At 38.1% G+C, this 23,554-nt stretch overlaps 1 protein-coding gene across 2 annotated transcripts in view; it reads left to right on the top strand.

Moving 5' to 3' along the window:
• Nucleotides 1–23,554, top strand: part of CACUL1 (CDK2 associated cullin domain 1) — a 71,292-nt gene that overhangs the window by 30,168 nt on the left and 17,570 nt on the right. Inside the window, exons 4-6 of one of the 2 annotated variants that reach the window (XM_003922154.4) lie at nt 10,515–10,610; nt 16,663–16,765; nt 22,989–23,078. In XM_003922154.4, the coding sequence (XP_003922203.2) occupies nt 10,515–10,610; nt 16,663–16,765; nt 22,989–23,078 (289 nt within the window). The remainder of the gene's footprint in view (nt 1–10,514; nt 10,611–16,662; nt 16,766–22,988; nt 23,079–23,554) is intronic. The other variant, XM_010332502.3, reaches the window with a different exon arrangement.

Below are 23,554 nucleotides of genomic sequence, written 5' to 3'. Positions count from 1 at the left end.
GGAAAACGGTTTCCTTTCCAAAATAATAAGCAAATAGATGTAAGTAGTGTAAGTTAGTGTTTGCTAAGTGTTGTGTATAAAGTATGTAGGGAAGTGAGAAGTCGCTTAACTTATCTGGCTTCTTTGGATATTTCTCCATTTAGTAATCCTTGAACCTTTTATAGCTGCTCAATGTCACCTAGCTAGTTACTTTCAAAGCTAGGATTAGAATGCAGATTATCTCATGTAGATGAGCTAAATGAACCCAGGATCACAGAAGCCCAGATTTAATTCTGTTTACTATTTAAGTCCAAATAGTATTTGGAAAATGAAGGAAGTCTTATTTTAGAAATAATTCAAGAAAAAATTTTCATATAATAATAGTAGCAGTTAACTTTGAAAAGTAGGAAATCTAAGTGAAAAGAGAAACATCTGGCCGGGCACGGTGGCTCAAGCTTGTAATCCCAGCACTTTGGGAGGCCGAGGCGGGTGGATCACGAGGTCGAGAGATCGAGACCATCCTGGTCAACATGGTGAAACCCCGTCTCTACTGAAAATACAAAAAATTAGCTGGGCATGGTGACGCGTGCCTGTAATCCCGGCTACTCAGGAGGCTGAGGCAGGAGAATTGCCTGAACCCAGGAGGCGGAGGTTGCGGTGAGCCGAGATCGCGCCATTGCACTCCAGCCTGGGTAACAAGAGTGAAACTCCGTCTCAAAAAAAAAAAAAAAAGAAAAGAAAAGAGAAACATCTAATGTTAGACTCAACTGACTTTATTGTAGCTTTCAATTGAAAACTGCTTACAGTTTATATGAGAGGTGTCTTAGGTTACCGCTCTTAATAGCTCCTGAAGATCAGTTACCTTCTATATCACTACTTTTTGGATATTCTAATATAGAAATAATATCTGCACAGCAAGAATGAGAATGAAATGTCAGATGTATTTGTCTGTTTGGGAAGAAATTTTTTTTTTTTTTTTTTGGAGACAGAGTTTTGCTCTTGTTGCCCAGGCTGGAGCGCAGTGGTGCGATCTCGGCTTACCACAACCTTTGTCTCCCAGGTTCAAGTGATTCTCCTGCTTCAGCCTCCCGAGTAGCTGGGATTACAGGCATATACCACCACACCCAGCTAATTTTGTATTTTTAGTAGAGATGGTGTTTCTCCATGTTGACCAGGCCGGTCTTGAACTCCTGACGTCAGGTGATCTGCCTGCCTTGGCCTCCCAAAGTGCTGGGATTACAGGCATGAGCCGTTGTGCCAGCCAAGAAATTCCATTTTTATGAAGTGTCTTTGTCAGTTTCCAGTGTGTAATGGGTGTTGCTTCTAGAGCCCTGGCACATCTGTCCATGGCAGTGTGGTATTGCTCTGCAAAGTCATGGAATAAGCTAGACTAAAAACATATTACCAATTAGTAGTTTTTGCTCAAGGTAGTCATCTAAAGGCATATTTTGAGAAAAATTCCCAATTTGATTGAGAAAATAGTATTAAGGATCCTTGAGATGGCATCCAGGTGCATTGCATGGGATACAAAATGCCAAAGTTGTGCTTGGTGTTACAGGAATGAATGTTAAAGGACTTTGAATAAACTATTTGAGAATTTTTAGCATTTCTGCTTGACTCTTTTAAAAATAGTTTCCATTTCCCTGCTGAAATTCTCCCATCTTATTTGTGCACGTGGTCTGCTTTTTCCACTTGGTCATTGCATTTATTAATCATAGTTATTTTAAAGTCTCTGCATGATAGCTCCTTCATGTGGGCCATCTTGGTGTCTGTGCATGTCGAATGTTGAATTCTTGACATAATTCTTGACAGTGGGCTGTGTTTCTGCCTTTTTGGTCTTTTTTATTGAATGTTGGACATTCTAGCATGCAAAAGTCACTTATTTGAAGACAACCAGATGCTTTTTTGAAGATAAAAGCACATATTCTTAGTTTTTTTCATGTTTCAGTTTGGTGAGATGGGGATGGGGGTAGGTAGAGGAGGAGGGATATAAGTATGAAATTATAGAACTTGTTTGCATTTTACATCTGCATTGTCCAGTTAGTCATGTGTAACTATTACAATTAAAATGAAGTAAATATTCGGTTCCTTAGTTTAATTAAAAACATTCCAAGTGCTCAATAGCCACACATGGCCAGTGGTTACCATATTGGATGGTGCAGATAGAGAACATTCCCATCATCACAGAAAGTTCCTTTGGGCAGTACTGACCCAGATCATAGTATATTTAAGTCTGTTGGCTAGTAAATTTGTTTAAACAAATCATCCTCTTCTAAAATTATTAAGATACATCAAATTAGGGTGACTGACTAACCAACCAGTCTTCTTGTTTAGTTTCAAAAATTAAAGATGACAAGCTTTCTTTTCCCTTCCCTTCTGTGAAGGTATGGTATGTATATCAAATCTGTCTTTTCCTTTGTTACTCTGAGGCATTTCTGACACTTTTTAGGACCATGTATGTATATGTATATATATTTTAGTGGTATTTCGCAGATTTACTATTTAAACTAGACGCTAAATTTTTAAATATAATTATGCATAAGATTAACATCTAGTTCTACCTTTTTTAAGTTAAAAGTTGCTTTGAAATTACTGTCTATATCTGTATGAAGTTAGTGTTACAATCTGGTAACAAAAGATGTATGACATCTGATTAAATAGTACATTCAAGCATCTTACAAAAATAGATATTCTTAAAATGTGTGTTTTGAGGACCTCAGAGGGTCCCCAAAAACCTTTCAGAGGGGTCTATAAATGATGATGGATAGATGCTGGTGCCTTAGTATGAATCTTCATTTCCACATGCTTGCAGAGGGAGGAAGCCAGTTTCATTAAGAATGTCCTAGATGAAACAGAGAAAATTATTAATTTTATTAAATTGTGACTTTGACTATACTTTAAATATTTTATGTAAAGAAATGGGAGACTGCATACCACAGTACAGTGGTGGTTCTGAGAAAAAGTCCTTGTGATTGTATGAATTTTGAGCTGATTCTTACTTTTCCCCATAGAACACTAATTTCACTTGAAAAAATGACTGACAAAGTATGGTTAGACTTTGGTATTTGACAGACATTTTCTCAGAAATGAGTGAATATTGTCACTTCAAGGAAAATGACTGACAGTATTTGTTACCAATAATGAAATTTGAGCTTTGAAGTGAAAATTAAAATTTTGGAAAATTGGTATCTACCACCATGACTTTGATGATAGCTTCCCAATACTTAAAAAGACTTCTGATGAGATAGGTGGTGATACTATCTCATCAGAGATGTATTTTTTAAAATATTGTATAATGAAATCAGCATTGGGAAGATCTACATAACTTAGAGAATCAGTATTTTCCAAATAACCAATGTGTGATGTTATAAAATGTATATGGAAAAGATCCATTCAAAGAAGATAGACCAGTGGGTTTTATTGGAATAGAGTACAAAAAATTCATTGATCATTTCAGAAAATAACACTTCCCAACTGATTTCATTGCAGAAGCAGATATGAGAATCCAGCTGTCTTCTATTAAGCAAGGCTCTAAAGAGACTTGTAAAAATGTAAAAACAGTGACACTCCTCTTACAGAATTTTGTTTTGGTAAATAGTTATTTTTCATAAAAATATGTTAAGATGCGATGAGTTTGTTATTGTCATTTTAAAATGAATTGATACGTATTTTTAGAACCTAGTTTTGATTTCTATTATGGTAAATACAGATATAACCTGCATATAAACAAAAAGCTTTTGGAATCTTCAGTTATTTTTAGGAGTGTAAATGTTTCCAGAGACCAAAATGTTGGCAAGAATCACAGGAATAAAACTGACTATAAGATCCATTGTTAGGGAAAGTGCAGGTGTGTGTGATTATACCTTAGCATGTGTGTATAAAGAGCTGTAAATGGGACATTTATTTTCTAGTATAGGCATAAAGTTCTTCTGGAAGGATATAATAACTAAGTATTGGTTGGTTCAGGGAGGAAGGAATGAAAGGAAAACGTTTACTCCAAACTCATTTGAACTCATTTGAATTTTGAACTAGATGAATGCATTACTCATTATTTAAAAAATATTCTCACACAGCTATATTACAAAACCCAGGGAATCTAGGTCTGTTTTGAAAAATTGGATCAGGTTTGGAGTAATGGTGATGGCAGTGGTGGCCCATCTGGAGTGGCTGCTGCCATGATGCCACTGTAGCAGGGAGGCACGGGTGGGGCTGCACGCTCCATGGAGCTGGCAGGAGCCAGGGACAGGCAGGAGCCTTGCCTCTTCTGAGCTGGGGTGGGAGCTTACTGGGTGCTGCTGCTGCAGTCACCCGGTCCATGGCTGTGGACTCAGGCATCCCTGCATTCTTGGGGGCTCGATAAGGACTCCCTGCCCTTGGAGGCTCAGAAGTACCTGCTCCCACTGCCTAGCTTCTCCCTCCTGCTGTGCCCACTGTGATATCGGAGCAATGTTGGGGCTGAGTCTAGGCGCTGTCGCAGCCTGGCCAGGTATGTGCACACTCAGGGCAGTGCTGAAGCACCAGCCCCCTGCTGCCTTGGCTCCTCTGGACTTTGGGCACTGATGAGCATAGAAAGAAAGCCAAGGGGTGCTGAGGGCAGCTTGGTGCTGGCCTGCAGGCGCCCCTTGGCACCTATAGCCTGGGTGCCATGAATGGCTGCAAGAGGCAGAAAGGTTCCTGAGTGGAAGAGGGTGGATTCCTAGTGAGGCCCCACCTTCAAGCCAAGGAGGTTGGGGACCAGGCTGCCAGTCCCATAGACTGGAGTGGGAACTTGTGCCTTTTCAGGCCTGCCCATGGACCAGTTGGCACGTACTTTCTCCCCTCTGGGCCCATAAAAGCCCTGGGCTTACCCAGAGTTGAACAGAGGTTGAGATGACCATCTGCAGAGAGGAGCCACTCACTTTAGGGCCTGCTCTCTGCTGAGAGCTGCACAGACAATGGGATGACCAGCTGCAGAGAAGAGCTACCCTCTCTGCTAAGAGCTGAACACTTGTGGACACCCTGGCTGTGGAAAGGAGCTGCTCCCTGCAGTTTTCTCTGAGCTGCTCTGTTGCTCAATAAAGCTCCTCTTCGTCTTGCTCATTCTTCCTGGTTGCAGGACAAGAACTCGGGACCCACTGAATGTCAAGGCTAAAAGAGTTGTCTTAACACAAACAGGGCTGAGACATGCCACTTGTTTGTCACATTGCAGGTAAGGAAAAGGAAAGAAGAGCTGTGGCCCTTTGGGAAGGCCAGACCTAGGAGCTCACTGAGCTGGGGCTGTGACTCCGTGACTCCGTCTTTGGGGCCCTGTGGTTCCTGGAGTTTTCAAGCTTTTGGGCACCACCATGTTTCCCATTGCCAGCTGTGGAAGCTGCTTGTGGTGTCCTTGGTTTGGCCACAGCCTCGCAGAGAGCTGGCACCGTGCCAGTACCTGGAGCTGCCTGCCTGTTATACCAGCCAGCATGTCTGTGCTTAGTGGCCAAACTCCACGCTCGCTCACATACCCCTTGCCATTCTATACCTGACTTGCCTTGGCAGGTGTGGGAGCCAGGCTGGTAGCATGAGTCCAGCGCAGCCAGCCAGGCCAAGTGGGCGAAATGAGCCCAGTTGGCTGAGCAAAACTTGGGCAAAGGTGCCACCGGCCACAGAGGTTTCTGGGCTAGAAAATGACACCCTAAAGATCCTGTAACCATGGTTATTATTTTTCTGGCAGTTTTTTTCTTGTTTTGTTTGGGGAAAAAGCAGAGCTTGCTTGTTTAGGGGTAAAAACTGTAATGCCTGAGCCAAATACTGTCATGTTGAAATAATGTAAATCAAATAGGTAGCAATTTCCCCAATGGGGCCCAGAGCCTATTGAACTTAACTTTTAAGGAGAAACCATTTGTTGAGGTTTTTTAAAAAATGGCACTTATTTCTAACTTCCTAGTAAGCAGATTGGGTTTATTTTAGAAGACTGTTAAAATTTACATTCCTGTCATTTAAAAGGTTTTGAATAAGCATTACATGAAATGTACTTTTTTACTCAGTAGAAAAAGCCAAGTTTTCTGACATTTGATTCAGTACAGAAAGTACTTTTTAATACTCGTAACCTTTAAGACTCCAGGAGTTCGTGGACAAAAAATTCAATTTTGTTTATTCTGTCTGCTATTAAATGCACTTTTTGATCAATGTTCATAGTTTTAACTTTTGGATAAAGTGATCTTTTGTGAAAAGAGAACTTTTTTTTTTTTTTTTTTTGAGATGGAGTTTCACTCTGTTGCCATTCTGCTGGAGTGCAGTGGTGCGATCTTGGCTCACTGCAACCTCTACCTCCTGGGTCCAAGCAAGTCTCCTGCCTCAGCCTCCCGAGTAGCTAGGACTACAAGTGCATGCCACCATGCCAGCTAATTTTTGTATTTTTAGTAGAGACAGGGTTTCACCATGTTGGCTAGGATGGTCTCAATCTCTTGACCTTGTGATCTGACCGCCTCAGCCTCCCAAAGTGCTGGGATTACAGGTGTGAGCCACCGTACCCACCTGAGCATTATTTTAATGCAACAGCTTTTAAGATTTTTTTGCATATACTTCTACATTTATTTCTTTGAATGCTGAAATACCACTTTTAGAGTTATTCGAAGCAGTTTAGAGAGAGATATTACATATGATTCTGTTCATTAGTTATAGTTAAAAGTTTGCCTATAACATGGAACCAGTTTTTCCAAGTTCTTTAGTTAACAAAGAATGCTTTAAAAAGTGTTATTAGGCTGGGAGCGGTGGCTCATGGCTATAATCCCAGCACTTTGGGAGGCTGAACTGGGTGGATCACTTGAGGTCAGGAGTTCAAGACCAGCCTGGCCAACATGGTGAAACCCTGTCTCTACTAAAAATACAAAAATTAGTTGAGTGTGGTTGTGCACACCTGTAATCCCAGTTACTGGGAGGCTGAGACAAGGGAATCACTTGAACTGGGAAGGCAGAGGTTGCAGTGAGCCCAGATGATACCATTGCACTCCAGCATGGGTGACAGAGTGAGACTCCATCTCAAAAACAAAGAAACAAAAATGTTGTTGGATTTTTTTTGAAGCATTAGACAAATGAGTAGTTAATTCAGAAAGGAGTTTAGTTATTAGTTGCATATATATGCATGTGTAATACTTAACATTTTCAAAATACAATATTTTCTTTGATTTCGTCACATAGTAGCATGGCTAGTATTTTTCCTATTTTGGATGTATGGACGTTGAAATTTAGAGGGCAAAATGAATTTCTTAATGTCATACAGCCTTGTTAAGTAAGAATTTAGATTTAAACAATGCTAAGTTAGAGTCAAAGTTTGGAATTAACGAGACTTCTTGCAAAACAATGCATTCTATATCTATTTGTATGTTCCAGGCGCTGTGGTCAGCACTGGGGATGCACAGATAAGACACTAATGTCACCCTCAGAGACTTGAAGGTAGTGGCAGAGACTACTCAGTGTGAGGGAAGCAGTGCAGTGGTGCTCCACTGAAGGGTCATGTAATTCAGATAGTTTGGAAGGAAAGGCTAGGAGAAGTTAGCCAGCATAGTGGGTGCAAAGAGAGATGGTCAGGTGGAAAGAACAGTCAGGGAAGTCTTATGTCTTTTGGGAAGTGCTGGTATTTCCGTTGTCAGTTCTGTTGTGTGCTACCTGTGACAACAAAGCAGACTGTGCAGCCAGAGGTAGGCACTTGTGCCCTCCACTGAGAAGTTTGTAAAAAGGTTTCAGGGTGCCAAAGCAGAATTTAAGTATATGTAGAAGGCCTTGGATTAATCATACAGTTGGGGTTCTTGGGTTTATTCATTGTGGAATTGTAGACAAGTGACTCTTTTCTGAGCCCCCATCACCTCATCTGTAAAATGCAAATGACATTCAATTTATAGGCAGTTAGGAAGACTAAGAAAAAGAAGTGGGCTGGGTGTGGTGGCTCACACCTATATTCCCAGCCCTTTTTGAGGCTGAGGCAGAAGGGTTGCTTGAGCCCAGGAATTTAAGACCAGCCTGGGCAATATAGCAGGACCCCATCTCTACCAAAAACAAAAACAAAAAACAAATTAGCCAGGCCTAGTGCTGCATACCTGTAGTCCCAACTACTTGGGAGGTGGTTGAGGTAGGAGGATCAGTTGAGCGTGAGAGGCTGAGGCCGTGATGAGCTGTAATCATGGTAGGGCCCTCCAGCCTAGATGACCTCAAGACCTATCTCAAAAATGTACCAAAAAAAAAAAAAAAAGAAATTTAAGAAATGTAAATAAAAGTGCTTAGCATGTACCAAACCTGTAACTACTCAGTAATGGAAGATGAATTAGAAGTAAAGACAATTCTTTACGCATATATAAGATTCTGAGTAGAACTGAAATATGAATCTTATTTGAAAATAGTATCAAAAAGAAAAAACAAGATAAAGAGAAGAAAAAAAATACTATCAAAATATTTAAACATTTCTGAAACAGTTGAAGTGGTCTTATAATTTAATGTTTTAAAATTTAAAATTTAGGAATCCTTCTATGTGGCATTTCTTAATATCCATATTTGAAAGCAAGACTTTATGTGTAAGATGTGGTTGATAGGCTTTGGGGCTGCCACACGTTCTTGTGTAGAATCAGTTTTGTTTGCATTGTGTTTTGTGCTACACTCATCCCCCAACACTGACCCAGAATGAATTCTTAGTTGGAAGACTTGGATATGTCATTTGCTAACAGTATAATCTTAGACAAATAACTGGCTATTTAGGTATTTCTTTAATGTTAAAATGGGACCTAACTAATTCAGCTTTAGGTATAGAATAGATAGAATGAAATTGTGCATGGGTGCACTTTTGTAAAACATAATGTCTTCAGTTGGGCTGCCACAACAAAATACAGTTGACCCTTGAGCAACACGGGTTTGAACTGCATGGGTCCACTTATCCACGGATTTTCTCCCACACCTGACACAGCAAGACCAACCCTTTTCCCACCGTAGAGATGAGGATGAAAATCTTTATGACGATACACTTCCACTTAATGAATAGTAAATTTTTCTTCTTGATGATCCTAATATTTTCTTTGCTCCAGCTTACTTTATTGTAAGAATATAGCATAAATGATACATGTAATATGTAGACTATATGTTAATTGACTGTTAATGTTATCAGTGAGACTTCTGGTCAATAGTAGGCTATTGGTTGTTAAATTTGGGGGGAAGTGAAAAGTTACACACAGATTTTTTGACTGTGTTTTGGGTGTTGGCTCCCCTAACCCTCTGGTTTAACCCCTCAAGGGTCAACTGTAATATAGACTGCTTGGCTTAAACAAAGAAATTTGTTTGTCACGGTTCTGGAGGCTGTGAAGTCCAAGACAAAGTTGCTTCCTATTCGGTTCTGGGTGAGGGCCCTTTTCTGGGTTTGTAAATGGCTGCCTTCTCACTGCAGTCCTCACATGGCCTTTTTTTCTGAGCCATGTGGGAGGAACAAGAGCCTGAGCATTCTGATGTTTCTTCTTTTAAGGACACTAATCTTATAGCATCAGGGCTCTACCCTTATGACTTCAGGTAGCCTTAATTACTTCCTTATTTCTACTATGGCATTACTAGGGGTTTAGGGCTTCAACATATGAATTTTGGAGGAACACAGTCTATATTCAGTCTATAACATATAAAAAAGTTGGAAGTATTCTCTTTTGATGGTTTTGATTTGGCATTTTGTAAAAGTGAGTTAATAGAGGCATGTATTTTACTACTCTGCAGAGCTGTAGGTGTACATGGGTCATTTGCATCAATGCTTTCTAACCTATGTTTATAATTGATTAGCTACAGAAGTGGTTTACAACCACGTTAGTATAGAAATCAGAATATGACTGTGCCTAAGGTAATTATAAATTTCATTAGCTATTCTAATAGTACATTAAGCCTATACCACTTACTTGAATATCCTCTCAACTGATTCCAGGTTCAAATATAGTTTGGTTTCTATATGGAATATCTATGTAATTCAGTAATAGTTTTTAAAAAATTATGTTATTTATCTTTGAGTGCATCTTTTTCTTTGAGACAAAGTCTCACTGTTTTGCCCAGGCTGTAGTGCAGTGGTGTGATCTCGGCTCACTGAACCCTCTGCCTCCAGGTTCAAGTGATTCTCTTGCCTGAGCCTCCCAAGTGGCTGGGATTATAGGTGCCCACCACCACAGCTGGCTAACTTTTATATTTTTAGTAGAGATGGGGTTTCACCATGTTGGCCATGCTGGTCTTGAACTCCTGACTTCAAGTGATCTGCCCATCTCAGCCTCCCAAAAGGATTACAGGTGTGAGCCACCATGCCCAGTCTGAGTGCGCCTTTTTATTCAGTAAGAGAGCAAACCTTTCAATTAACGTGTTAAAGTTACAGAGCTTTTGAAGATGGCTAAACCTCAGTTTTACATAGCAGATTTTGGAACAAAGGGAGAAGTCTTTTTTGTTGTTGCTGCTGTTGTTGTGAATCACAGCATGAGTTTTGAATTCCTTCTAAGTCTGTTTGTATTTCAGATTGTGGTGGAAGGTCTTTCCCTGGTTTCCCAGAATGATCACACTTCTATTCTTTCTCACAGGCCAGCCCTCCAGATCTCTATATTGAAAGATTTAATATAGCTCTTGGACAATATATGGGAGCATTGCAGAGCATTGTGCCTCTTTTCATATATATGGTAAGTTAGAGCCCCTTCCACCCCAAATACCTAGGTGTATTGGTCAGAGCACAACTAGATGCAAAGTTAAGCATGTTGTTTTTCTTTACTACGTTTGTGTTAGGAATGGAAATTAAATTATTTCAGTCATGTTTGATAGTTGTTGACATAGAAGAACTTTAGTTAATTTCCCCTTTTTCTCTTTTGAAATTCCCTAAGTAATAATGGCTGAATAGACAAGTGGGCATTAAGATGAGTAGTCACCCACATGAGTACTTCTTTGATTTCTGCTATGTGGAAGGCACGTGTTTTTTTCTAGAAAAATAAAGATGTATAAGATTTCTTGTCCTCAGAAAGTAAAATGCTAATAAGCAAGTCATTCCTTAAAAAAGCGGAACAGTAAAACATTGCTGCCATTCTGCTGATCTATTTGGAGAGTCATGAGTATAATCTGTAGATTGTGACTTTGTAGATCAGCTTCCTCCCTGTTTTAAATATACAGTCATAGAGCCTTAATGTTAGTGCTCCTGTTGAATGGAGGAGCCCTTAGGAACCATGATCCCAAGTTCCTCTTTATTAGACTAGTGAATGGGATGTTCAGGTTGATCCTACTTTCTGTGGCATGTAGGTTGTTGTATGTGGATAGCAATCTTAAAAAGGACTTATTCGCTGTAAAATGCACTTAACAGAAACGAAACACAACTATCCCTACCTCTAATTTAGAAGGAACTTTCCAAAAGAGTACTTCATGGTTTTCATTTACACTTATTTCTTGGTTACTGACAACAATTTTAAAAGTTAATATGAGTTTTGTAGTCATTATAATTTCAGAAAAACTAGATTTTACTGAGAAAGAAATGTATAAAAAGGCTTTTCTTTTGGTTTAAGTGCCAGAACTCCTTTATGAATCATGAAACTAAGGAAAAATATTATTGATGGCACTAGGAGTAAGTATGTCTAGGTTAGTGGAATTAGCTTTTTGAGAAGAATCCGTAAGCCTGGGAGGTAGCTACATCATATTGTTTTGGTGAAATCCTATCATGGGCTACTCATCAGGAGTGTATGTTAGGTAGTAACTCTTGTACTAATAGAGCAAACATTTTATTTCCATGCCTGCAGACTCCTTATTCTTGCTGTTTTAAAGTTTTCAGTGGAGACCAGATACGCAAGTGGAGCTGAAGGACAGGGCTTACTTGTAGATAAAGGAGTTAAGGGTGGGCGAATAGGTTTCCTGATTTGCATGTCTGCCATTTTAATGGCATTTACCAGTTAAGCATATTGGCTAGGTGCATTAGTAATAAAAACAAAAGTCTAATTTATCATAATTTAGAGTCAAAAGGTAAATGGCAAATTTATTTAAAAATATAGATTAAGTCAGGAAAGTGATTTATGCTTTTCTACATTGCCATTGTTGCTTTCTAAAACTTTATGGTAGGATCTTGGGGTTTAAGAAACCTGTGTCAATTAAGAATAAATGAACTTAAATTTAGAATCAATAATAATATATGTGAGCTTAATACTGGCAGTCAATATTAGCTGGCTATTTTGCCCATTAGTTGATGCAAATTCTTCATTATATTGACAGACAGGCAATTTGAATAAAAAACTGGAACCGATCAGTGTGCTGCATCCAGACGCATCTCACATTCAAGGATGCACAAAGATTTAGAACAAGAGATGGGGAGGGATTTGCCAACCAAACAGAGAGCTAAAATAAATAAATAAAAAGCAGAAGTTAAAATTAAGCAACAAAGATCAAAAGAAGCAAAGAAGGACATTATATAATGATAAAAGGATCAATGCAACAACAAGAAGAGCAAAAGATCCTAAATATATACGCATCCAATACAGGAATACGTAGATCAGTGCCACATCATATCAACTTGGAAGTTTGGGCGAGGTGTTCGTTGGCTACTTGTTTGTTGTTCTCTTCCCTCATTTTCTTTTATGTCTCCATTGTTGGGGACAATTGTGGGCATGCCCATGTTTGGACTGCATTCTAGCCCGGGCAATAGAGCGATGCCCCCATTCTCTCTCCCTCTTCCTCTTCCTCTTTCTTCCTCTTCTTTATTCTTTTTCTTATAAAAAAATAAAATAATAAAATAAAAAATAAAAAAATAATAAAATGAAAATAGAGACAAAGTTTATTAAGGTCAAAAAAAAAAATAAATGAACTTCAAATTTACGTTTTCAGCTAGCAGAATTCAAATAAAGGATCTTAGATTGCAAAGCTTAACTATAGCTTTTCTTATAGATTAAGAGCTTGAATTTGCTTTGTAATTACTTGTGAAAATTTGTTTTTATTGTCTAGAAGGTAGAAATTCTTTGAACTTTGGTACTGCTTTGTTGGAAAAGTATATTATTTAAAGAAAATAGTTTGAGATATTAACCTATTAGTGCCATAATAAGCCGTTTCCTTTGACAACACAGAAACAAATTTTTAAAAACATTTCTTGTCAAAATTAGTGTCTTGTTAGAAGTCTATGTGAATATCAAGAAATTGTAATTAAACTAGAAAATAAATTGTATTTAAGGTCTTGTTGAAAGACACAGAGGTCAAATAAAGACATATTTTTGATTTCAAGTTTGGAATTTAACATTATTGTACCTGAGACAAAGTTGAAAAGAGGTAGAATAATTTGAGTTTCTAAGTACTTCTGAAGTTTTCATACTGTTTCTTTTTAATGTTTCTAGTTGCTTATATAGAAAGGGTATATTAAAATGTTGTGCATTCAGGTCTTAAATGTCAATAGGACAATATACCAGGAGAGAAAAGCACTATAAATGCAGAAATTTTTTTTGGGAGTTAAAGAGTTATATTATTTTTTGTTCTTGAATATAAACTACAGAGTCTCAAAGAGATGGCTGATTTATTTTAAAGACTTTAAAGTGTGCTGCCAGACCAACTTTTGCTTTAAATTTTGGTTTAAAAATTTCAATCATGAAAATAACTTGAAATTTTTATTAAATTTTCACTAGATATTTATTTCCAAAGGGGAAAATATTTAGAAATGAAATGCACAGGACAGCTAACTTAATCTCTTCTGATAAAATTTATGTAGGAAAAAAATAAGAATAAACTTCAAACTTACTCTGACTTTCAGCTAGCAGAAATCATGTATGAGGCCTTTCTGATGCAGGATTTTCCTCCTTGGTCACTTTTCAAGCCAGGGACCCCTGGCCAGCAATGCCCCCCCGGGCCTTGCTCAGCTACACTGGTGTATCTCAGCTAACCTGTATTATAGTTCGTAGCCGAGATCTTGTACAGCGCCCAAGAAGAATGAGAATGTGCTGAACCTTGGAGGGTGAGGAGGGGTTGCAGGGGTGGTGTGGCTGGGTAGGTCTGGGACCTTTTATGGCCTCAGAATGTGGAATGCATGCTGATTGGTTTGTGAATATGTAAGAAAGGTTAAAGCGAAGACACCACTCAAAGGTGGGCTCAACAGTGTAGAAAACCAATTAGGAAAGGGTAGGTATATGTGAAATAGGTGAAAGGTGGGGATCAGTCCGAGGGTAGTGTGCCAAACAGGAAGACAAGTTCTCAGTCCCATCCAAGGATTTAACTTTTAGCTTGGCTTTCAGGCTTTCAATTGTCTTTGTCTTGAAGGTTGGGTTTCACCAGAGACCTACCCCTAGGGTTTTGGCTGCCTCCTGTTGCTATCACTACCTGATATTAAAATGAATGAGAAGGCTACGATAATTAATAATGTTTGTCATTGGTGGCAGGGATAGACAGATTAAAGTAACAGAGCCTAGAAATAAGCTGAAGTAAATGTAGAAGTTTGATAAGAAAGGTAACATTTCAGATCAATAAGGAAGGAGTAGATTATTCCACACCTAGTGTTAGGACAACTGGTAATTATTTGGGAGCTGAGCGTGGGGGAGTCTGATTACTGCCTTCTCCTCTAAAAAATGTGTGTGTATGTGTGTAGAGATCGGATCTCGCTTTGTTATCCAGGCTGGTCTGTAACATCCGTCCACCTTAGCCTCCCAAAGTGCTAGAATTATAGGCATAAGCCTAAATAGGCATGAGCACCTAGCCACACTACCTTATTCTTTATAAAATATTCTAAATGGAGTAAGTTTTAAAAAACTAAATGTTAGCTATTATAGGAGAAATCATGCATAGTCTTAGAGTGAAAAAAGGCCTTTCTCAATGAGACCCAAATCTAGAAGTTATAAAAGAAAATATTAGACTATGACAATACAAAATTTTGGAAACCTTTGTGTAGTAAAATATCATAAGCCAAAAGTAAGTGGGAAAAAAGAAGTTTGCTTTCCTTGATAATCACTTTCATGAATTGGAAAAAGATAAAGAACCTTATTTTTCTGTTGAAAAATGGACAAATCATATTAACAGACAGTTACCAGGAAAAAATTATAAACATGAAGATATACCCAATATCATAATTTAAGAAATAAAAATAAAATAACTTATTTTAATGAAACTGGAAAGGTTTGATCAATATTCAGTTCTGGCGAATCTGTAGAGAAATAAGCTCCTCACTCTTTTGGTACAAATGTAAATTGTAAAGCCTCTTTGGCATCATTGTTAAGAGTTTAAAATGCAAAAATCTCAAGAATTGTACCTCTAGGAATTTATTATACAAATAAACTCATACATACATACATACATACATATATATATATGAATTATGCAGGTTTAAAAAAATAGAACATTGAGGAGCGTTTGTATTCTCATCAGTAGGGGACTATTTAAATAATTTATGGAAGACAGAAAAATATGCAATTAACAGTAACACAGCTCGGGTTTTTTTAGAGAAGAATTTTCTAGGATACATTATTAGATGAAAAAGCAAGTTAATGCAGTGTTTAATATTTTCTCACAAGTTTTAGGAGGAAAAAAGCACATCCATGTATATGCAAGGAACATCTTAGAAAGAATATACCGAAGTTTCCCAGTGTAGAATGGGACCTTTTGGGAATGGGTTAGAAGGTCTGTATTGAGAAACTTTTCATTGCATACTCTTTTGCATGCTTTCTATTTTTTAACCATGTGCATCTTATTTTTGTATATTTTTAAAAGAGGCAGAAAATAACTTGTGTTAAGAATTAAGTGGCTGGGAGTAGTGGCTCACATCTGTGATCCCAGCTACTCAGGAAGCTGAAGTGGGAGGCCAGGCATTTAAGACCTGCCTAGGCAATATAGTGAGACCCTATCTCTAAAAAAAAAAAAAAAAAAAAAAAAAAAAATTAATCAAATTCAGAGGCAATCAGCAACTTGTTAGCATTCCTCTGTGTGTTTTCTACTCTTCTGCATCGAGTTAACACTTAAATATGAAAAAATTCTCTTTTGACTCGCCAGTAATTCTAGTCAGGATTTCAGCTGCAAGAAACAGAAAACATGATTCAAGATGATTGAAGTAAATAAGCAAAAGTATTGTCTCTTGTAAGAAAACTCCAGAAATAAGGCTGTGTCCGGGGTTGGTTGAATCTGTGGTTCAACAGCGTTACTAAGGACTTCGTTTTTGGTCTCTTTGCTGTCCATAACATCTGTTTCATCCTGTTCCCCTTATGGTTATAAGATGACTGCAAGAGATTTTTTTCCTCATGCCAAGGTTTCTCTAAGTCTGCTTGGGCTGCTTTGAGTGTCCACCTCTCAACCAAAAGTGGTCCCCAGGGAGTGCCGAAAGCTGAAAGACTTAATCAGTGAAATTGAGTGTGTGCTGGGGAGTCAGCGATTGTATGTCCACAGCCTTTCAATCCAGATCATTGGGGTGGGGTACTTTTCATTAGTGTTTCTCCATGTTGTCTTTAGTTGATGTATTTTTAAAGGGTGTTGCACACAGTGTTTGTCTTCCCGTTCTAGTTAATGTTGGGTATCTCCTAGTGTTCTTTTGGAGATAGATGGTTCAAATTTTTTTTGTTGTTTTCAACCGCCAGAAAGACAAGTAACTAATAGCTGCAGGGCTTTTATTGTTGGATGTTCAGTTTTTCTGTTTTAATTGCTGCCTTTATACATTGTTTTCTAAAATAATATTTAGTGCTCCAGTTTATTAGACTAATCATTTTTCCAATTAATACACAAAAAAGATTTCATTTTGTTTTTCAGAATAAGTTTTACATCGAAACCAAGCTTAACAGAGACTTAAAAGATGACCTTATAAAGCTGTTTACGGAACATGTTGCAGAAAAGCACATTTACAGCCTAATGCGTAAGTAATTCAACTTACAGGGGTGAGATAAGACTAACAATGATATTTTCTTTTTCTTTTTTGTTTTTTGGTCTGAGAGTATTGTCATGTGAACCCCAATGTTAACATCTTCTGAACCAGATAGCAGGAAGTGTTGAAGCCCACCCGAGACACTGCAGAATTAAAAATGGGACTTGAAGGTCACCTGGTAAACAGCTTTACCAGGTCATTGGACAGTGCCCTTGTGTCTGCCCTGATAACTTGTTGCCACCACCACCCCTCCTTTTTTTTTTTCCTGACAGTGGGGAAAGTTCACTTCTAACTTTAACTAACTACCAGTAACTCTAGAAGGAGTACCATGTTGTTTCTTTAAAATGGTAGTACAGAATCCTCTCTGATTTTTACTCCTTAGTGCAGAAATCCTTCTCCAGTCTGGTTGTCATGTATTCTCCATTTTAAGTAAACTTCGCCTCTTGTGACCCTGAGTTTTCTCTCCTGTGAATTAGGATTTGTAAAATATTTAATGTGGCTGTATAGATTATTAAGAACATTAAGCTCAGTTAGTTTCTTCTCTCTCCATTCTTGAGTCCTCTTTACAGTAGGTGGCATCTCATCCTACCTTTCCTGAAAGAATATACCTCTCCAGGTGGAGTTAGGAAGTCCCTGTAATCTAATGTCTCAGCAGCCTTTTAGCTCATATCTTATGCAGCGTATCATTTTTTTGAATGTGGCATATATTTGGGTTGGCAGTATATATTTTTGCTTTCCTATTAGTCGTAATTAGTGTCTATGACAATGAACTTTTACCAGAATTTACAGAAGAATCGTTCTAAGCTTGATCATAAACTTTTCATTTATGATTTCAAATTAAGTGAAGGAATGATCGAGCATGGGGCTAGTTTAGAAAGGCAGGTTTTTTTTTGTTTTTTAAAGAATAGTGTAGTTGAAGATGGTGTACGTTTCATTATTATGTTCCCAAGAGATTCGAGTCAGAAAAGAGGCCTAGAATCTTGGGAATACAACAGCTTTTTTTTTTTTTTTAAGGCTGGTAGATGTTCGTAAACTTCTTTAAACATTGTTTCATGAGGTATTCCAGGTATTATAACCACTTAAGTATTTCCTGATACTGACATTATCTTTTTTGCTTTCATGACAAAATAGAGCATTTTGAAGTCTTGTTAAAGTTCTACAGAGAAGTGCTACCATTTGGTAGAAAAAGCCTGTCTACTTTGTAAATATGTTTTTATATTTGCCAGTAATTTGGAAACTAATTTTATTAGACATATGCAAAGAGAATATAGTAGTCCAGATCTGGTGAGAGAAAACATAATAATATTGTCTGGTTTTCAATAAAAATTACACTTAAAGGTAGATATACCTTTTTATTTCCAAGTGAACAGAAAAGGCCCTTAACCTTTTGTAAACTGGACAAAACTGAGTTTATCAGATATTTATTGAGCAATTATCAGGCATTGGGATACAAAAAGTGATGACTGGCCTCATTGGTTTGAGCTTCAGAACAAGGGACAATGTTTAACAGTATTATGTGGATCATCATCAAAAGGTTTTTAAACAGACGCACTGCTTATATGTGGTAGAACCGATGCTTTTTAAATATGTAACCCTATAGATAGGGTTAAATAAGTTTTATAGATGGAGAAACAGAGACAGAGAGATTAAAATTTAAACCAGAATAGCACAGCTATTAACGTCTTGTTTCTACTTACACAGTTTTATGTCACCCATTTACTGCAGCAAAACAAATAATTATGTTCAATTTCTGTAATTTTCTACAATCTGATCAGTAATTTCCTTCCCGTGGCTTCAGATAGATCTGGAAAGCTGGTGTTCCATTTATTGGTATATAACAAATTATTCAAAAACATAGTGGCTTAAAACAGTAACAGTCTTTTATTTTGCTCTGCAGTTTGGGAGGGCTTGGTGGGGTAGTTTATCACTGCTCTGCTCAGCAGTGGCTGATGTGGCTCAGCTGGCGGCTGGGGCTTTCAGTGTGACTCATTCACATGGCTGACAAGTTGGTGCTAGCTTTTGGTCCCTCTGTATTTCCTTCATGAGTGAGTATCTCAAGATACAGGAAATGGAAACTGCTGGTTTTTTAGGTCCTGGGCTCAGAAACTGGCACAATGCAACTTTTGCTGTATTCTGCTGGGTGAGCGATTACAGATCCCAAATTCCAGGAGAGAGGAATGTATCCCACCTCTTGATAGGAGGCATGTCAGAAGAATTTAGGAGCCATGTCTTAAAACCAGTAAAAGAATATAAAATAAATACTGTCTCTGTTAATAAAGAATCCGTTCTTGAGTGCCCCATGTTATTCGTTATTAGTATGTTTCATGAATGAAGACAGTGACTTCTTAATGGAGATAAAGCTAGTTTTCTGTTGGCTCCATGGTGTAATCATTTTTATACATATTTGCTTATAAAATAGCTTCTGTTTTTTGGCTGGTAGTAAAATTATTTTTCTTTGAAATTATTTGAATTAAACTCTGAAAGCTACAGACCTAGGATCTATTGTTAAGGTATTTATATAGTGTGTTGGTGATTCTGATCAAATGTACCAATAAATGTGTAATATAGGGTTAATTAATGGTAAAAATTTCCTGGGAAAAGATAGTGTGTTGACTTTTGCAGTGGAAGACTTATAGTTCAGTTTGTATAATGTTTTAAATAATTACGATTTAGTTAATTTTCTTAGGCAATTCTTTTAGTTCAAAGCACTGTAGTTTGAAATTTTTTGAAGCCAAGAATATTTTCAGTTTTGATTTTAAGAATTGCTTTTTGGCTGGGCACAGTGGCTCACGCCTGTAATCCCAGCACTTTGGGAGGCTGAGGCAGGTGGATCACGAGGTCAAGAGATTGAGATCATTCTGGCCGACATGGTGAAACCCCGTCTCCACTAAAAATAAAAAATTAGCTGGCCTTGGTGGCATGTGCCTGTAGTCCCAACTAATCAGGAGGCTGAGGCAGGAGAATTACTTAAGCCCAGGGGGCAGAGGTTGCAGTGAGCTGAGATCATGCCACTGCACTCCAGCCTGGGCGACAGAGTGAGACTCTGTCTTTAAAAAAAAGAAAAGCAAAAAAGAACTGCTTTTCAAATTAATGAAGGAGAGAATCCTCTGAGCAAGTGTGTAGCACTGTGAAATACTTGAAAGAGCAGAGGAGCTTGGTTCTGGTCTCAATTCAGGTGTCAAAAAGGTGTGTGACTTTCAGGAAGACACTTAACCTGTCTAGACTTTAATGTTACAATCTGAAAAGAAAGAGATTAGGATTAGAAGTGATCTAGTGTTTAAACTGTATGGTTTATTGATGTCTGTGGGATGACTGTTGCATGTAAATAAGCATTTTTGGTATTGGTATGAAGTAGAGTACAGAATTTAGAGCGAAACACAAGTTTTTGAACCTCTTCTGCCTCTAGTTTAGCTCTGTGACTTCAGATGAATTAGTCAATAAGGGATTTTTGTTCTGTTTTAGCCTTAGTTTCCTTACCTGTTAAAAATATAAAGGTAGATGTTAAAGCTCATGAGAATTAAACATAGGTGAAGTACCTAGCACTTGCTAAATATACAGTAATCTTTCCTCTCTCAAGTTACCACCCCCAAACTGCCATTTCTTTTTCCTTAAAAGGGGAGATTAATTAGAAATTCTTTTATTTATTATTTATTATTATCATTTTTTGAGACGGAGTTTCGCTTTCGTTACCCAGGCTGGAGTGCAATGGCACGATCTCGGCTCACCGCAACCTCCGCCTCCTGGGTTCAGGCAATTCTCCTGCCTCAGCATCCCAAGTAGCTGGGATTATAGGCATGCGCCACCATGCCCAGCTAATTTTTTGCATTTTTTAGTAGAGACGGGGTTTCACCATGTTGATCAGGATGGTCTTGATCTCTTGACCTCATGATCCATCCGCCTCAGACTCCCAAAGTGCTGGGATTACAGGCTTGAGCCACTGCGCCCAGCTCTTTTAAGTTTTAAACACAGTTTTTCTAAAAAGAGCAAGTAGAGATTTGAGTGAAATGTTACACCGTCTCAATTCTAATTATCTTCTGTTATTTAATGTAATCATTTAAAATTTGTTTCAAATTAATTTGTGTACATTTTATGTGTCTATCTTTATCATTTCTTCATAGCTCTCAAATTTGACATAGGTGATGACAATTATGGTAGGAGTTGTTTGCAAATGTATGTTCTTGACCATATAATGAATATGTGGTTGAATATGAAGAGCTGGTGGGAGCAAGGCTAATTGGAGGCCAAAACGATTGATGAAAAAGTTAGGAAGATGGATTAATGGATAGCTTGGATGGTGGATACATGTTGAACCTTATGAGTATAAGAAACTCTGAAAACCTAGCATTTAGAATTTAGATTTTTTTTTTTTTTTTTTTTTTTTTGAGACGGAGTCTTGCTCTGTCACCAGGCTGGAGTGTAATGGTGCCATCTCAGCTCACTGCAACCTCCGCCTCCTGGGTTCATGCGATTCTCCTGCCTCTGCCTCCTAAGTAGCTGGGATTATAGGTGCAGACCACTACACCTGGCTAATTTTTGTGTTTTTAGTAGAGATGGGGTTTCACCATGTTGGCCAGGCTGGTCTCAATCTCTTGACCTCATGATCTACCTGCCTTGGCCTCCCAAAGTGCTGGAATTGCAGGTGTGAGCCACTGTGCCCAGCTAGAATTTCCATTTTTAAACATTGCATAAAGCAACATGATTTTATGAAATGCTTAGCATTTGTCTTTGCCAAACTTTCCAACCCGTGGCCTGTGAGCCCCATGCAGCCCAGTATGGCTTTGAATGCTGCCCAGCAGAAATTTGTAAACTTTCTTAAAACAAGTTTTTTTGCAATTTTTTTAAAAGCTCATCAGCTGTCGTTAGTGTATTTTATGTGTGGCCCAAGACAGTTCTTCTTCCTGTGTGGCCCAGGGAAGCCAAAAGATTGGACACCCCTGGTGGTCTATGCCATTCAGAATTGTAACTATCTACTGATGATAAAATTGGAAGGATAAACTTGAACAGTGCACCTCTGATGGCCTTCATCAGTATGTTCAAACATAACTCACATTGTATGTTTGAGACTATAAAATCTTCATTGGCCTAGTAAGATGGCATTTCCCTTTTTGGAAAGCCATAGACGGAACAAAATCAGTTTATATATGATGTTACAAGCCTGGCTTAGAGTAAAATCATACCACATGTTTTGTTGTTGTTACTAGCAAATGCAGGTCTTTGAGATAAAAGTGAATCATTTTAGGTCAGTAGTATCTGTTCACTAATCAATGGAATTCAGTTGTATTTGTTAGTAATCTAATATAGAGAATTATTCCTACTCATTAAAAACTTAAAAAATGTTTGTGCGGCAGTGGATAACCTAAAAGAAAACTGACTCTGTTGTCATCTTCAGAGTCGGGGTTAACAAAGACATGAAATTCAGATGAGCCATTATCATCTCTTGCCCTTAGCTCTTGTAAGAAAATAGTAGATGTAGCTATAGCATTTGGGGAAATGAATTTCTGTCTCTGACCAGAGTTACCAAGTAATTGCTAATGGTGATTTAGGGGAAGGAGAAATGATTGAGGGAGGTTATTGTATGACACGTCATTCCCTAAATGTAATGGAAGCACTTTCAGCTCACTTATTATGTATCATGAATACTAGTGCTTTTAGAAAGCTTTACTTTTTGGAACCTCCATGAATTGATTGATTTCCTTTAGTGTGCCAGCACACCTTCCTGTATTTACCTATTAGCTTGAGCTACTGCACTGGATTTAAAAAATCCGGGCTGGGCGCGGTTGCTGACGCCTGTAATCCCAGCACTTTGGGAGGCTGAGGTCGGTGGATCACAAGGTCAAGAGATCGAGACCATCCTGGTCAACATGGTGAAACCCCATCTCTACTAAAAATACAAAAAATTAGCTGGGCATGGTGGTGCATGCCTATAATCCCAGCTACTCAGGAAGCTGAGGCAGGAGAATTGCCTGAACCCAGGAGGCAGAGGTTGCGGTGAGCCGAGATCACGCCATTGCACTCCAGCCTGGGTAACAAGCAAAACTCCGTCTCCAAAAAAATAAAAAATAATAAAATCCTTAGTATATAAACGTTTGATTGGTTTGTTGGGCTATTTCTTTCTTACAAGTGTTTTGGGAGGCTTTGGGAGAAACAGTAATGGAGAAATCTTGACAGTCAATATGTGTTATATTCTTTTTAACCTGTTTTTCTCTTATTTCAGCTTTACTTTTAGAAGCCCAGTCAACACCATTTCAGGTCACACCTTCCACTATGGCAAATATTGTGAAAGGCCTGTATACCCTAAGACCAGGTAAACATTTTGTTGGGATTGGAGCTGTTGTTTTTGCACAACCTGTGAGAGAAATACAAGAAATATTTTCTGTTTGTCCCACCTCACTCTGCGCATACTCACAGACATCCACATTCACAACTCCATCGTCTTAGGCCTCTTTAAGTAACTTACAGAAAAGCTGCAAGTGTTGGTAAAGTATCGGTCGTTTTGTAAGGATGTTCTGGGAAGAGAGAGAATCACGAGAACCAAAGCAAATACTAGACATCACTGCAGTCAAAAGCAGAATAAAACATTATAAATTGAAAGGAATCCCAAGGAGCTTTTGTATATATCTTTCTGTAAGCCAGAACCTCAAACTTGTTAAAGAGTTGTCTAGCAAATTTTAAAATGTCCATAGGAGAGAGATTTCAGAAGTTATCAGGGTAGAACATTGTTCTACAATCTATAAACACAAGGGATGCTTTTTAGACAGTAATTACCTTTTTGTGAAATTC

Source organism: Saimiri boliviensis, chromosome 12, assembly GCF_048565385.1.
Source record: "Saimiri boliviensis isolate mSaiBol1 chromosome 12, mSaiBol1.pri, whole genome shotgun sequence".
Classification (NCBI taxonomy): domain Eukaryota; kingdom Metazoa; phylum Chordata; class Mammalia; order Primates; family Cebidae; genus Saimiri; species Saimiri boliviensis.
This window is presented reverse-complemented; position numbering and strand designations above follow the sequence as displayed.